The sequence below is a fragment of the Accipiter gentilis genome, chromosome 17, assembly GCF_929443795.1.
Source record: "Accipiter gentilis chromosome 17, bAccGen1.1, whole genome shotgun sequence".
NCBI classification, from domain to species: Eukaryota; Metazoa; Chordata; class Aves; order Accipitriformes; family Accipitridae; genus Astur; species Astur gentilis.
In genome coordinates, this window is record NC_064896.1 from 29187435 (window position 1) to 29200780 (window position 13346).

The 13346-nt window shown below is 59.3% G+C and overlaps 1 protein-coding gene across 1 annotated transcript; it reads right to left on the bottom strand.

Annotated features, from left to right (window-relative positions):
• Positions 1–2703: 2703 nt before the first annotated feature.
• Positions 2704–12070, bottom strand: LOC126047113 (aldehyde dehydrogenase family 3 member B1-like). Its single transcript, XM_049820345.1, is given in 11 exon segments — positions 2704–3428; positions 5647–5746; positions 5949–6115; positions 6198–6584; positions 6910–6991; positions 7219–7413; positions 7416–7580; positions 7740–7850; positions 10441–10603; positions 11042–11245; positions 11974–12070. Coding segments are annotated over 10 exon segments (1719 nt in total). The 5' UTR covers positions 11197–11245; positions 11974–12070; the 3' UTR covers positions 2704–3234.
• Between the last annotated feature and the right edge of the window lie 1276 nt (positions 12071–13346).

A 13346-nucleotide genomic window follows, 5' to 3' on the forward strand; every position in this document is an offset into this window, starting at 1 on the left:
CGATGTGTTGGATGTCTCTTCCGAGGAAAAGGGAACCTCAGGAAAATGAGGAAGCACAACTGACACGAACAATAGCCAGCAGCCCGCTGCAGTGGGGATCTGGGTGAGCGGGATGTCTCGGGTGGGCTGGAGCGGCTGGGCTTGTGCCAGGGGATGTGGCCCAAGCCGGAGCAGATCCCTGCATGGGGCTTTCCGTGATGAGGCCAGAAAAGACCAAGCCTGGTACTTCACTGTAGAGTGGAAGAAAGAAGAAGCAGAGACCCAGTAACCAGGGAGGGTATTGCAGGAGGTGTCCAGCGTGTCCCTGAGAAGAGACTGGACAAACCGCAGGCAGAAGGATGCTCTGACTCCCTCGTGTGACAGCACAAACCGCTCTCTTGGTAAGGGAGCAGCAGGAGATGTTCGGGTACCTTGTGTTTCCTTTCATAGGAGCGGTGGCCCCAGGGGCAGCTTACATTGCCGGGTGGCCGGTGCTGCCCGCAGTGCCACGGCAGCAAGTGTGGAGCACGCACACGGCTCACTGTGGACAGGAGGCAGCGTGGCTGGCGTCCAAAAGTATTTGGAAGTACCATGTGTATTTGCCCTGTTTCTGAGCATTCTTCAGTGACCCTGCCACAGCCCTGGCCACCAGCTGCTGGGCACCACACGAGCTGCAAGCACCGCACCGGCCAGACCTGACCGGAGATGCTCTGCACCGGGCAGGGAAGGGAAGGTGGTCCAAGGGAGCATCTGCCCAGGACCGAGTCAGTGCTGGCAGCGCTTCCCAAAGCCCGCGTTGGAGGCTTCCCAATGCAGGTGGGTGTCAGGGTCCCACCCAGATCAGGGAAGGAGAAGCACAAAGGGTGCAGAAGCAAATGGGAAGCGAGGTGAAATGCAGCACACCTTTCCCTAACAGGATCAAGCATTACTGCAGGTCTCCTCTCAGCACAAGAGCTGGCTGCTTAAAAATAGGAAAAATTATGCGGATGCCTTCGATCCGGCCTGTGGTAAGGATGGGGAAGGTGTCCAAAGGGAAGCTGTGAACTAGGATGGAGAACAACAGATGATGAGCCCTGTGTGGTGTGTGAGGCTCTGGCTGTGGGTGAATGAGCTGTACCAAAGGGGAACTATTGGGTTGGGGGGGGCTGGAGCTCTTTGGGGACTTATGGGGATGCAGGGGATGGGTCTGCTCTGCCTCTGCCTTTGGTGACCACAACAGAGGTGGGAGGGAGGGAGCAAAGAGGCAGGGGACGATGCAAAGCTGGGGGGTCCAGGCTCTGAGACCTGCAGCCTGGGTGAGCACCGAGAGAGGGGAGGGGACGACGTTTGGTGGAAAGCCCAAGGCAGGGAGCACACACAGGGGGCTGACAGGAATTGGGGATGGATGTGCCCAGAAAAGAGGTAAACTGAGGCTGGTGGGTTTGGGAATGGCTAATTATGTCTGGGCACTCCCCACAGCCCCGCTCTGTCCACACTGGGGATAGGGACGAGCTCTGGGGTAGGTGGGCTGGGATGTGCTCCAGCTCGGTCTCTCCTTTGCTGCCTCCATCAACACCCACTGGCTCCAAGCCCGGGGCAGAGCCCAACATGGGGCTGGAGCGTCGAACGGGTGGGAGAGTCCACTGGGGCATCATGTCAACCCTCTGCGTGACGGCAGGAGCCGGCAGGGCTGTGGGCAGCCCCTCGGCTCCTCCAGCTGCTGGATCCCCTGGTTCCTGGCCCCCTCTCACCTTGCGCATGTCTGCGGTGGTGGCCTCCACGATGTCCTGCTTCTTCTCATCCAGAAAGCGTCCCAGACCCTCCAGCTGAGCCACGCGGTACTCCATGGGCCGCGTCTTCCCCGAGAGCCAGGCTGCCCGCAGGCGGCTCACCAGCTCCGCATAGGGGTTCCCGCTGCGGGGATGGGGATGTCAGAGGGATCCCATCGCCATCCCTGTCCCAGCCCCTCATGGTCCCGGTGATGAGAGAGAGGAGCTCCACATCACCCCAGCCCAAAGCAGAGCCCTGAGGAGACGGCAGAGCATCCGGACCCCTCCTGCCTCCCCCCTGTCCCGGCCACACGCTCCCACCTCATGGCATCGCCATTATCCTCAGGGGCTTTCCCAGCCCCGCTGCTGGGGGGCTGCTCCCCGGAGGGCTTGGTGGGCTGCTGCATGCCGGGTTGCGGGAAGACGCTGCCGATCTCCACGGTCCCAAGGGAGCGGCACAGTGCACGTTACACCAAGGTTGCCCGCAGACTGGGCAGGCTGCCGGCAGCCTCGCGCAGTTTGGGCTGCAAACCACAGGTTCCCCACCCCAGCTAACAGGGTGTTTTACCCAGAGGAGGTGGCCTCAGCGAGCCTGGCCAGCACCCCAGCGCTGCAGCCAGGATCCTGCTGAGCCCTGGGGCTGCCCGTGGGGCTGGCAGGGTGCAGGCAGGGTGCAGGCAGGCAGCCACCCCAGTCCCCGCTACAGCTCGCTCCCCCAGAGGAGGGAGGCTGCTGGCTTTCTGCTCTGCCCCGTGGCTGCCTGCCCTGCCGCACATCACCGCTGCCTCCGCTCCAGCCCAAACCATTTGGGATGCAAAATGTGCCCGAAATCCAGCCCGGGGCACCTCAGTGCCATGCAGGCACCAGGCACGGGGTGATGGGAGGTGGATGTAACCCCAGCAGGGTGTGATGGTGTGGCTGAGGGTGTCATTGCGATGGATGGGGATGTCGGGGGTCTGGGCACCCACCCCCTGGGGCTCAGCTGCTGGATTCCTGCCCGGCACCCCCAAGCCGGGTGACAGGCGCGAGGGGAAGCCAGGCAGGAGAGCTCAATGCAAAGTCTTTACTACAGACAGGGTTACATGGAGGAAAAAGCAACAGCCAGCACTGAGAGGAGGGAGAGTGAGGTTCATCCAGAAGGAAAGGTCCGTCTAGCAGGAGATGAGGCTAACTGCTGGTCCTCAGCCTCGTGGGGACCATTTCTCTGCTGGGAAGTGAAGTACGGGCTGAGAAAAAGAACTTTGTGTCATTTCATATGTGTCCCAGCAAACAGCTCCCCTGGAGCAGAGAGAGCTGGGGATGAGTGAAGGTGCGGGAGGAGATGTCCATCCCCATCATCCAACCTGCATCAGGGTAGCAGCGAGGCAAAGGACGTGGTGAGGGAACAGGAGACCAGTGCCGAGGAGGGAGGAGGATACCAGTCTCCTGGGGAGGGTGGTTTTGCTCCCTGGGGAGACCCAGCCAGGAGTCGCCCCCTCCCAGTCTGTGAGCGGCAGCGGGGCAGCCCTCAGAGCAGGGTGCAAATGCCCTTGCGCTTGATCTCAAAGGTGGCCGTCAAGAGCCCCAGCTTCTGCTGGCTGTAGGGCGGGTAGCGCAGGGCGTTGAGGGCCTCCAGGCCCATGTTGCGGTGCAGGCAGCCGCGGTGGTGGGTGAAGGTGTCGAAGGTGAACTTGCCGTGGTATTTCCCCAAGCCGCTGTTTCCTGCAACACACAGCACAGGTCCAAACTTGCTATGGGACTCCGCTGAGCATCGTCAACACAAAGAAAACCTTACAGGCTTTCCTCGTTGTCCTGGTTTCAGCTGGGATAGAGTTAATTGTCCTTCTAGTAGCTGGTACAGTGCTATGGTTTTGAGTTAAGTATGAGAAGAATGTTGATAACACACTGACATTTTCAGTTGCTGCTAAGTAATGTCTAGTCTAAAATCAAGGATTTTTCAGCTTCTCATGCCCAGCCAGTGAGAAAGTTGGAGGGGCACAAGAAGTTGGGAGGCGATACAGCCAGGACAGCTGACCCAAACTGGCCAAAGGGGTATTCCATACCATGGGATGTCATGCCCAGTATATAAGCCTGGGGGAGGGGGGAATCGCTGCTCGGGAACTAACTGGGCATTGGTTGGCAGGTGGTGAGCAACTGCGTTGTGCATCACTTGTATATTCCAATCCTTTTATTGTTTCTATGATCATTTTATTAGCGTTATCATTATTAGTTTCACCTTTTCTGTTCTACTAAATTGTTCTTATCTCAACCCACGAGTTTTACTTTTTTTCCCCAATTCTCTCCCCCGTCCCACTGGGGGAGGGCGGGAAGTCAGTGAGCAGCTGCGTGGTGCTTAGTTGCTGGCTGGGGTTAAACCACGACACTCATGCAAATGCTCCCGCTGCTGAGCAACACAGACATGGTGGAGGAGATCTCACCCTTCCCTGTGCCTTTTCCAGCTCCACAGCCACTCAGTCCAGCAAATCCTTCTGCAGCTCACCACTGTTTGGAGGTCCAAGTGCATCATTTTTACTGGCCAACATTTATCTACATAAGCTTTGCTGGGTCTACAAAGCTCAATTTCCCTCTACAGCCTCTATGATGCTCTACCATATCTACCTATGGTTAGGAGCTAGCAGCGTGGCCCCTACGAAAGTCAGCTTCTTCCTGGAGCTCTTAAAAATTGGAGCCACGTTAGCAACACCAGTTCTCCTGATTCCTGTGGCTAGTTTAAGCTTGAGGTTGCACATCGCGGTTAATAGCCCAGTGACTTCACATCTGAGCTAATGTGGAAGCTTTAGCAAATGCCATCTCACCCCGATGACTTCAGACCTTTCACCTGACTGGGCTGCTATAAAATGGCTTCACCTGATAATTTGAGGCAGTTTGTCTGAATCATTTCCATAAAGATAAGTTATGGGACGGGAACCACCAAAAATTGTTCCCTGAGCCGCAGTCAGGCGAGCAATTAATCGTGCTTTGCTGTCGTGGTGTCCTATTATGTCTGAATCAGCTGTCGGCCCTGACAGAGATGCTCAGCACGGGCAGCATAAAACAGATATTTTCCCCAGAGAATATTCTGGGGAAGAGACCAGGAGACTGGGAAAGTATTCTGGGGAAACATCATCAGAGGCTTCCTGTATTCCTGTGTTCTTCCCTGGAAAATGCTACAACCAGGGCCCAGGACTGAGCAGACCTCACTTTTCACCTGAGAAAACAATTCTTGTTGCCCCTGGAGAGCAGAAACTCTTCCTCTTTGCCAAGGAGGATCTCCAAGTTACCAAAAGCAGGTTCTCCAGATATTCCTAAGCATTTTGCTCCTACTCTTTAGTCCTAAAAGGCAGAATGAATGTACAAGCCTGCTCCTGAGTGACATGAAGGGCTCCTATCCAGCACCATGCTGTCTGCAGGAGGAACCTCACCTACCCAAGAAGCATGACAAGTCAGACATGTTCCCAGATGAGGAGCAGAGTGACAGATAGACCAAAGGGAGCAGCACTTGAGGAGTACCCGGGTAAGTCTGAGTAGGGCAGGAACCAAACCCTGGCACAAAATTTACTCACAGTGCCCACGCTGCTCGGAAATACCAGGAAAATAATCAAGTGGTACAGATTTTCCTACCTTTTATATGAAGCATTTGCACATACTCAGGGAACACTGTGCTTGGGACAGCAAGAAAAGAGAAAAGAAACCTCACAGTGCTCCACGCGTGTTCAGCAGAAACAGGGCTGCAAAGCCCAAGAGCTCAGCCCTGGCGCAGTGAAGCAAAGGGCTTCTGGTGGCGTCCTACCTGGTGCAGAAGGATTTCCCTGCAGACCATTGAGCCCTCTGGACCTGGACTCCCCCGAGACCCTTCCTCACCACGGCCAGCATGGCTCAGGCACCAGGCACCATGGCTCACGTTGGCCAGGGGCAGGCAGGTTGGGGAATTTGGACCTACCGATCCCACCGAAGGGCAGCGAGGTCAACGTCAGGTGCATCAGGGTGTCGTTACCGCAGAAGCCACCGCTGCTTGTCCGCTCCAGCACCTGGTTCACCACCTGGGAGGGAAGCGGAGAAGGTGGACGTGGGTCTCGCACCCTGGCTCCATGTGCACCACTTGCCAAACATCACCCCATCAGCCTGGTGTGCCCAGAGCAGCTGGGGTCAAAAGACCCTTCCAGAGCATGCCACGGGGTGTCAGGGAGGTGGGCGCTAGCCCTACTGCCCCATTTCCCTCAGCCCACTTTCTGGGCCACGCACCTTGCTGTCACAGGAAAAGGCGTAGATAGCCAATGGTCGCGGCCGCGCGTTGATAAAGTCAATGGCTTCATCCATGTTGGCCACAACGACAATAGGCAGGATGGGCCCAAAGATCTCCTCCTGCATGGCCGGATCAGAGGGCAGCACGTCCGCCAGCACCGTGGGAGCTGCAGAGAAGGGTTATGGCAACGCATCACTCAGTGTGCGGGCACGGATGGTCCCACAAACCCCAGGGCCCCGGGCCCTCACCGATGTAGCGCTCCTTCTCATCCGTCTGTCCTCCGATGGCCACGCGCCCACTGCACAGCAGCGCCCGGATGCGGCGGAACTGCTTATCCCCCACGATGCGGCCAAAGTCAGGGGACTCCCGAGGGTTGGAGCCAAAAAACTCAGTGATGGCCTCACGCAGAGCAGGCATCAGCTTCTCCTGCATCTCCACACTGCACAGCACGTAGTCGGGTGCGAAGCAGGTCTGCCCCGCATTGAAAAAGCGGCCCCAGGCCACCCGCCGGGCCACATTCTGAACATCGCAGGAGTCAGACACGTAGCAGGGGTTCTTGCCCCCCAGCTCCAGCGTCACAGGCGTCAGGTATTTGGCAGCGGCTGTCATCACGATCCTACCCACGGAGGGGCTGCCTGTGGGCCAGGAAAAGATGCATCACAGTGAAGATCCCACCATGCTACAAGCCCAGCTCTGGGATGCGGCTCTCTGGGGAGCCAGGTCCAAGGAAAACACACCAAGTCCCACCAGACCCTCAGACACACACCCCTCGGATCCTCCAACAGATCCTGACACCAGATCCCCAACACAGCAGGCAGGGAAGGGGTCCTGTACACAGGCAGGCTGCCCACCATCACACATTGACAGGCAGAGTAAGCCACAGCGGGGTGTCCAGCGAGAATCCCTCTTTCTCATTGCACAAAAACCAGGTAGGGCTCTGCTCTGGCCCTCGGGACATACCTGTGAAGAAGATGTAGTCGAACTTGTTCTCCAGCAGTCTGGTGGTCTCCTGCACGCCAGCAGTCACCACAGCAAAGCAGTCCTGCAACGTAAGAGGAAGGGTCACCCACTGTCAGCATCCACTGTGTCCCTGTCCCCACCAAAAGCATCCCAGGGTGCTGGGCATGCAGACACCAGCTGAGTGTGAAGGAAGGAGGTATGGCAGCACCTGAAACCAGGGATGGCGTGGTGCTGGTGTGTGCAAGGCAGGATTGGTAACACCGTGGCCCTGGGGCAGGGACAGGGACAAGGACAGGAAAAGCTTCTTACATTGTCCAGGTAGCAGGTCAGCATTTCAGCAATAAGTCTCTCGCTGTTCTTGGTCGTCTCCGAGGGTTTGACAACAACACAGTTACCTGGCGGGAGATCGACAGGACATCAGAGCAGTGACATGGTTGACAGCCAGCCCTTCTGGCACCCCAGGCTGGGGACGAGGCCACTGGCCAGACCCCCTTGCTGGTGCGCCTGGCACTGCCTGGATCCTCTGGGCCAGGAGAGAGGTTCGGCTCACCGGCAGCGATGGCCCCAATGAGGGGCACCAGGAAGAAGTGGATGGGGTAGTTCCAGGGCGCGATGATGAGCACCACCCCATACGGGTCCTTGCGGATGAAGGCACAGTCCAGCTGTGTCACCTGTGAGAAAGACCACTACCTCAGTGCTGTTCCCACCGCCTCCTGCCCTGCCTCAGCCCAGCACACAGTGCTGTCCTCCCCAATGCACTCTGCCCCTTGCCACCGGCAATTTGTCTCCCCCTCTTCCTTTCCCAGGTCAGCCCAGAGCTTCTGCCTTACCAGACTCTTGTCCACGTGCTCGTCCTTCATCCAGTGGCACAGGTTGTTCAGGGTGATGTTGAGCTCGTTCTTGCAGAGGAGGATCTCGGTGAAGTAAGCCTCAAAGGACGGCTGGCAACAGACATCATGTAAGCATCACACCAACACTGACCCCATCTCCTCCCCTTCTGCCGGAAACATCTTCCCCCTCTTCTGCCCATGAAGAGCAGGAGAAGCTATTAAGTAGCAGCTATTAAGCAGAAGTTGCTATCACCTCCTGCAACACCCAGGCAATATCACAGTCCCTGAAATTTTATGAAAATAGGTATTTGGCTAGAGGAAAAAACCAATATTTAACATCTTCACAATATTTAACAGCCTCCTGAGCTCAGCATCTGTGAACTGCTCACCTGGCAACAGAGCCCTGAGCCAAAGGGGGACCAAGCAATGTCACAGGAGCTCCAGGAGCTCCAGAAAAGCTGGTACTGGCATCAGAGGCAGCTCTGCACTGCTGACCTGGGACAGAACAGTGCTGTTGTACTGGTGCATTTGTGTCCCAACCACTTGGACACAAGAGTTGGAAGCAAAGCCCTAAGCTCCCTCCCACAGCCCGTGCACAGAAGCTGACCTTAAGACCCTGCTTTGTTCAAACAGAAATGTAAAGAAGAGCAACCACTTAATTAAATGCCTGATGATGGAGCTCGGCTGCATGTCACCAGACTCCCTGTCCGAGGCAGAAACCCCCCATAGCTCCCGGGACTCCTGCACTGAGTTGGCATGCAGCTGGGAAAGGCAGGTCGGGTGAGATGCCCCAGTCAGGGAATTAAACAAACCCAGCAGGTTTCTCCAAGATACACCATCCCATGACTAAATGGACAGTGACTTGGGAGCGGTGGCGGGACGTCAGAGCCGGGATCACAGGGGCTGCTGAGGCATTTCCTGCCCACGGTGGGTCCTCTCTGCTGTGGTAACCACAGCCGTGAAGCACAGCTCAGGACTGCTCTTGCAGAAGCGTGAAGACACAAGAAGACAACTCAGCAGGCTCAGTAAAGCCCCTCTGTCGCCCCAGAGCAAAGCTCCTGCGCTCTGAAGCCACGTTTGCAAAGCGCAGTGGGCGCAGCTGTCTGACACCCTCCACCACAAGGTCCTTTGGACTCCTCCAACCCAAAAGCATCCCTGGGTGGGAGCCTTCCTCCATCACTGCAGCAAAACACCACTTTGGGGTTGGAAAGTTTGGTTGTTGGCTCCCAGGCAGCAACCTCTCATGCTCCACCACCAAGCCCCACTCAAGAGACTTTCAGGTTCCCAACGCCGCTCAAGCGCCTGGACGCACACCGCTGCCAGGAGGCTGAGCTGCTCCTAGACATGAGGGCTCAGCAGGCACATCGGATGTCCAGTGAAGCAACGGGGCCGCTCTTGGCCAGGGCTGACAGTTGCATCACTAGGAGGATGAGGAAATTGCTGTTGAAGGTGGGCCACTAAGGGTTTTGATGGGACACGAAGGTTGTAAGATGGGACATTAAGTCTGAGGTCATCCAAGTGCCTTCAATCATCAATGGAGAGAAACCGGCATCCCTGGAGGTGAGCACCCACCTCAGATACGTAAGACCAGATGAATTGTCCATCTAACTATGAAGGTCTGACTGCATAACAAGCATATTACTAGACAACCAGCTCTAATTACATACAATTAGGAGAGATGAAGGACGCACTTCAAGCACTGATGCCTATCAACCCCCGGCTGAAGGAGAAGGCCCTCACCTCAAACAAACAAGGCAATTACAAACCTTTGGAGATGCCAAGATGCTGGAAGCCGTGTCTGAGGGCACGGGCCGCTGCACTGATACGCCCACAGACACAAGTCCTTTGGGTCTGAGTGCTACCACTACCAGTTAAGACCAGTTATGTTGCACTGGGGCAAGCCATCCCTCTGAAAAGAATTCCTAATGCTGCCTGAGAGAAGTGGGCGGTGGTCTGCTGGGCTGCAGCACATCAGGAAGGGAAAAAGGGGCAGAAAAGTATCCTGAAGCGGCCGGACAGAGAAGAGTTGAACTGAGACTGCTACGCACAGCCACGGCAGGGATGCTTCTGCTTCCTCGGCAGGGAGTTCCTAGCGTGCCACAATACCCAGAGCCACATCCAGGTCCCTGCCTGTGCCACCGCACGGCTCAGCACCGTGCCAATAAAACCAGTCCCTGCGAGGCCAGCGAGCCGCCCCGGCCCTGAGCAGTCCTGGGAGGAATGTGCAAGGCCAGCAAGTTGCACAACACCAGTAATCCCAGGTGCGACTGTGCTGGTGAGGAGCACCCCAGGACATCACCATCTGCAGGGGTCGCATGAAGCCACCGGGGACTCGAGGCGTGGGGTAGATGCAGAGGGCGAAGCTGGGTAATGCCGAAGTTCTACCTCGCATCAGCCAACAGAGGCTTTGCCCCGTTTAAATGCACCGGGGATAGGGTTGGCAGCATCAACCCTGCCCAGCAGCATGGTCCCTACACATGCTCCAGCTAACGCTGGCTACACAGAGCTCTGCAGGGACCCAGCACCTATGGGTGCGCCACACCAGCCCTGGAGCACGTCAAGGGGGATGCAGGACCCCAACGAGGGGACCTCCATGCCCAGAGCCCCACACCTGCACCCAGCAGGGTGCAAGACCCAGACAAGGGGATATGAAGGGCCCCAAAGATTTGACCCTGGTGGCCAGCACCCGGCCCCCTCTCACCTTGCCCATGTCTGCAGCGGTGGCCTCCAGGATGTCCTGCTTCTTCTCATCCAGAAAGCGTCCCAGGGCCTCCAGCTGAGCCACACGGTACTCCATGGGCCGCGTCTTCCCTGAAAGCCAGGCTGCCCGCAGGTGGCTCACCAGCCCCGCATAGGGGTTCCCGCTGTGGGAATGGGGATGTCAGAGGGATCCCAGCCCCGTCCCAGCCTCTCACACTCCCAGTGATGATGGAGAGGAGATTCACATCACCCCAGCTCTGCATCACCCCAGCTCTGCATTACCCCAGCCCAGCATCAAATCGGAGCCCCAGAGTCCCTGGGGAGAGGGCAGGGAGTCCACACACCCAAGTCTTCCCCCTGCTGCCAGGAGCAAAGGCTCCTTGTGCACCCTACACTGCACCATTCCCAGCAGTCTCCTCCTTTGGGCCACACAGCGGTGCGGTGGCCCATGGAACCCAAACCTGTCCACCAGCATCCCTCATCAGAACCAACCTGGGGACTCTGTCACCCTGGCACCGCCACAGCACCCCCTGCCCACCTCACCCCAAACACCCTGTCTCCCTTCTGCCCCCAGCCACATGCCCCCAGCCCCTCGCTCTCACCATACGGCACTGCAGATCACCGGCCCCTTCCCGATGCCTCCGCTGCCCCTGCTGCCCCCACTGCACCCGGCAGCTTTCCCGGCATCGCTGCCCATGGGGCTGCACTTGCCACAGCCTGGGGGCTGCTGCCCAGGGGGCTCGAGGGACTGGTGCATGTCGAGCTGCGGAAAGGAGCTGCCGGTCTCCACGGGGAGCGTGGTGACCCTAGGGAGAGACACAGGGTGAGTTACGCCGGAGCTGGAAGCACCGGAGATGCCAGCTCGGTCCCATGAGGAGTCACCCCGCAGCAAGACACCCGTGCCCCGAGCCGGCCAGGTCTGCCCGCGGCACCTTTGAAGGGTGGCTTGATGCTCGGGGCTGTCCAGGCTGCAGGGTGACTCAGCCCGGCACGGCTGCCAGAGGCCCCGGTGCACCCGGCGGGGGATGCCTGGGATTCCCGGGCCCTCCCCGCGCTCCGGGATAGCCACCAGCCTCCAGCCATGGACCCACCCAGGTTGCCCTGCTGACAAGGGGTCACCCCACAGGGACCTCAGGGACCCTGGTGCAGGGCAGCATCCCAGGCTGCCCCACTGGGATCCCCCAGGACCCTAGTGTGGGCCAGCATCCCAGGCTGACCCATGGGGATCCCCAGGGACCCCAGCGTGGGGCCATGTAAGCCAGCACCAGTACTGCAGAGCCCAGCCCACCTTCAGGCACAGCATGGCTCCACCAGCACACAAAAACATCCCCAGAGCTGGGGAGCAGAGCCACAGCCCCACATCTGCCCCCCATGCCCCTCTCCATGCCCAACGCACCCTTCCTCAAGGGAACCCACCCAGCGGGATGCCCAGTGCCCCACCGCCTCCACCTGCGTGGGGCCAGTGAAGCCCAGCCATGGGGCCAGCCAAGTGCCATGCAGGGGGGTCTGGTCCCTGGGGCCCCGAGGTGCCTACCTGGGGGGCTGAGCGGTGGCGCGAGGAGCGTGCGGCCGGGCTGGCACTGCCGAGGCTCAGAGTGCCCCTCCTAAATGCTGTGGGGCCAGTGGCCAGGCCCCATGGCCAGAGGTGGGCAGGATTGTGCCCCGCCTCCGTGGGGCTGGCAGTGGAGAGACAGCACCCCGCCTCTGTGGGGCTGGCAATGAAGACAAGGCCTGGGATGGAATGGGATGGGATGGGACTGGATGGGATGGGATGGTGGCACTGGGAACTCCCATGGCCACCAAACCACCACCATGAACCTTGACCCATTGGGACTCCACAGATACCCGTCACCCTGCTCCCCAGGGCCACCTTGACCCATGGGGACCTCAGAGACACCCCTGATGGACCCCATGGGTCCCCTCTCTGCCCACAGGGCTGCCCACTCCCACCCCAGTGCCGGCCACCTGAGCCCGCAGCTCACCCCGCACCCGGCCCTGCCTGCCGGCACCGGTTCCTCCTGCCCGGCACTGCAGCCCTCACCTCCCCTCCACCGACGCCGGCTCCCCACACGCCCGCTCCCCCACCCGACCTTAATTACCCCGCTTCGTAAACAGGAAGGGCAGCAGCCCTGCCCCACACACCCTGCCACCGCGCCCCGGGCTCAGTCCCCACGGCCACACTCCCCAGGGACCCACAGCAGCCCCCCAGGGAAGGGGGAATAGTTTCCCCCCTGGCAGTACCCCAAATTGGCACCGTGAGCTTGGCCACGATGCCCAGAGCAGCCCCAAGAGCCAACCCTGGCTTTGAGGGGGGCACAGGCCTTCCCGAGCAGCCCCTGCCTCCACGGAGGATGCCACATGTCCGTCAGAGAGACCCGCAAGGGTCAGCAGTGGATCAGTACTGAGAATGGGCTCGTGGGGGGTACTGGGGTCCCCCACCCCAATTTGGGACGTGCCTGGGGAGGAGATGCTCCACACAGCCCCCAGGGACGGGGAAAACCGGGGGACCAGCTCTCCATTGGCGTCACCGGAGCCTGAACCGAGGGCAGCTGCAGACCCGGGGGTCGCACGGTGCTGGGGATGCAAATCAGCCCGGGGGGGGGGGGGGGGATGACACATGCTGGGGGGGGGTTGTACCTCCTACCTGCCTCACCGTCCACCATCGCTAGGGTTTGGGGTCACAGACCCGCACCCCTGGGAAGGGTCCTTTCCCCCCACACCCCGGGGTGGCTCCTCTTGCCCAGGACGAAGGGGACCTCAGGGCAGGTGTTGCTCCCAGGGCCGCATCCTGCACCACTGCTGTGGCCCTTCCCAGGGCTGTCCCCCGCCATGTCCCCCTAGTCCCATGGGAGCCACAACCTCATCGCCCTCCCACGTGGTGCTGGCTGCTCCTTCACCGCATCTCAA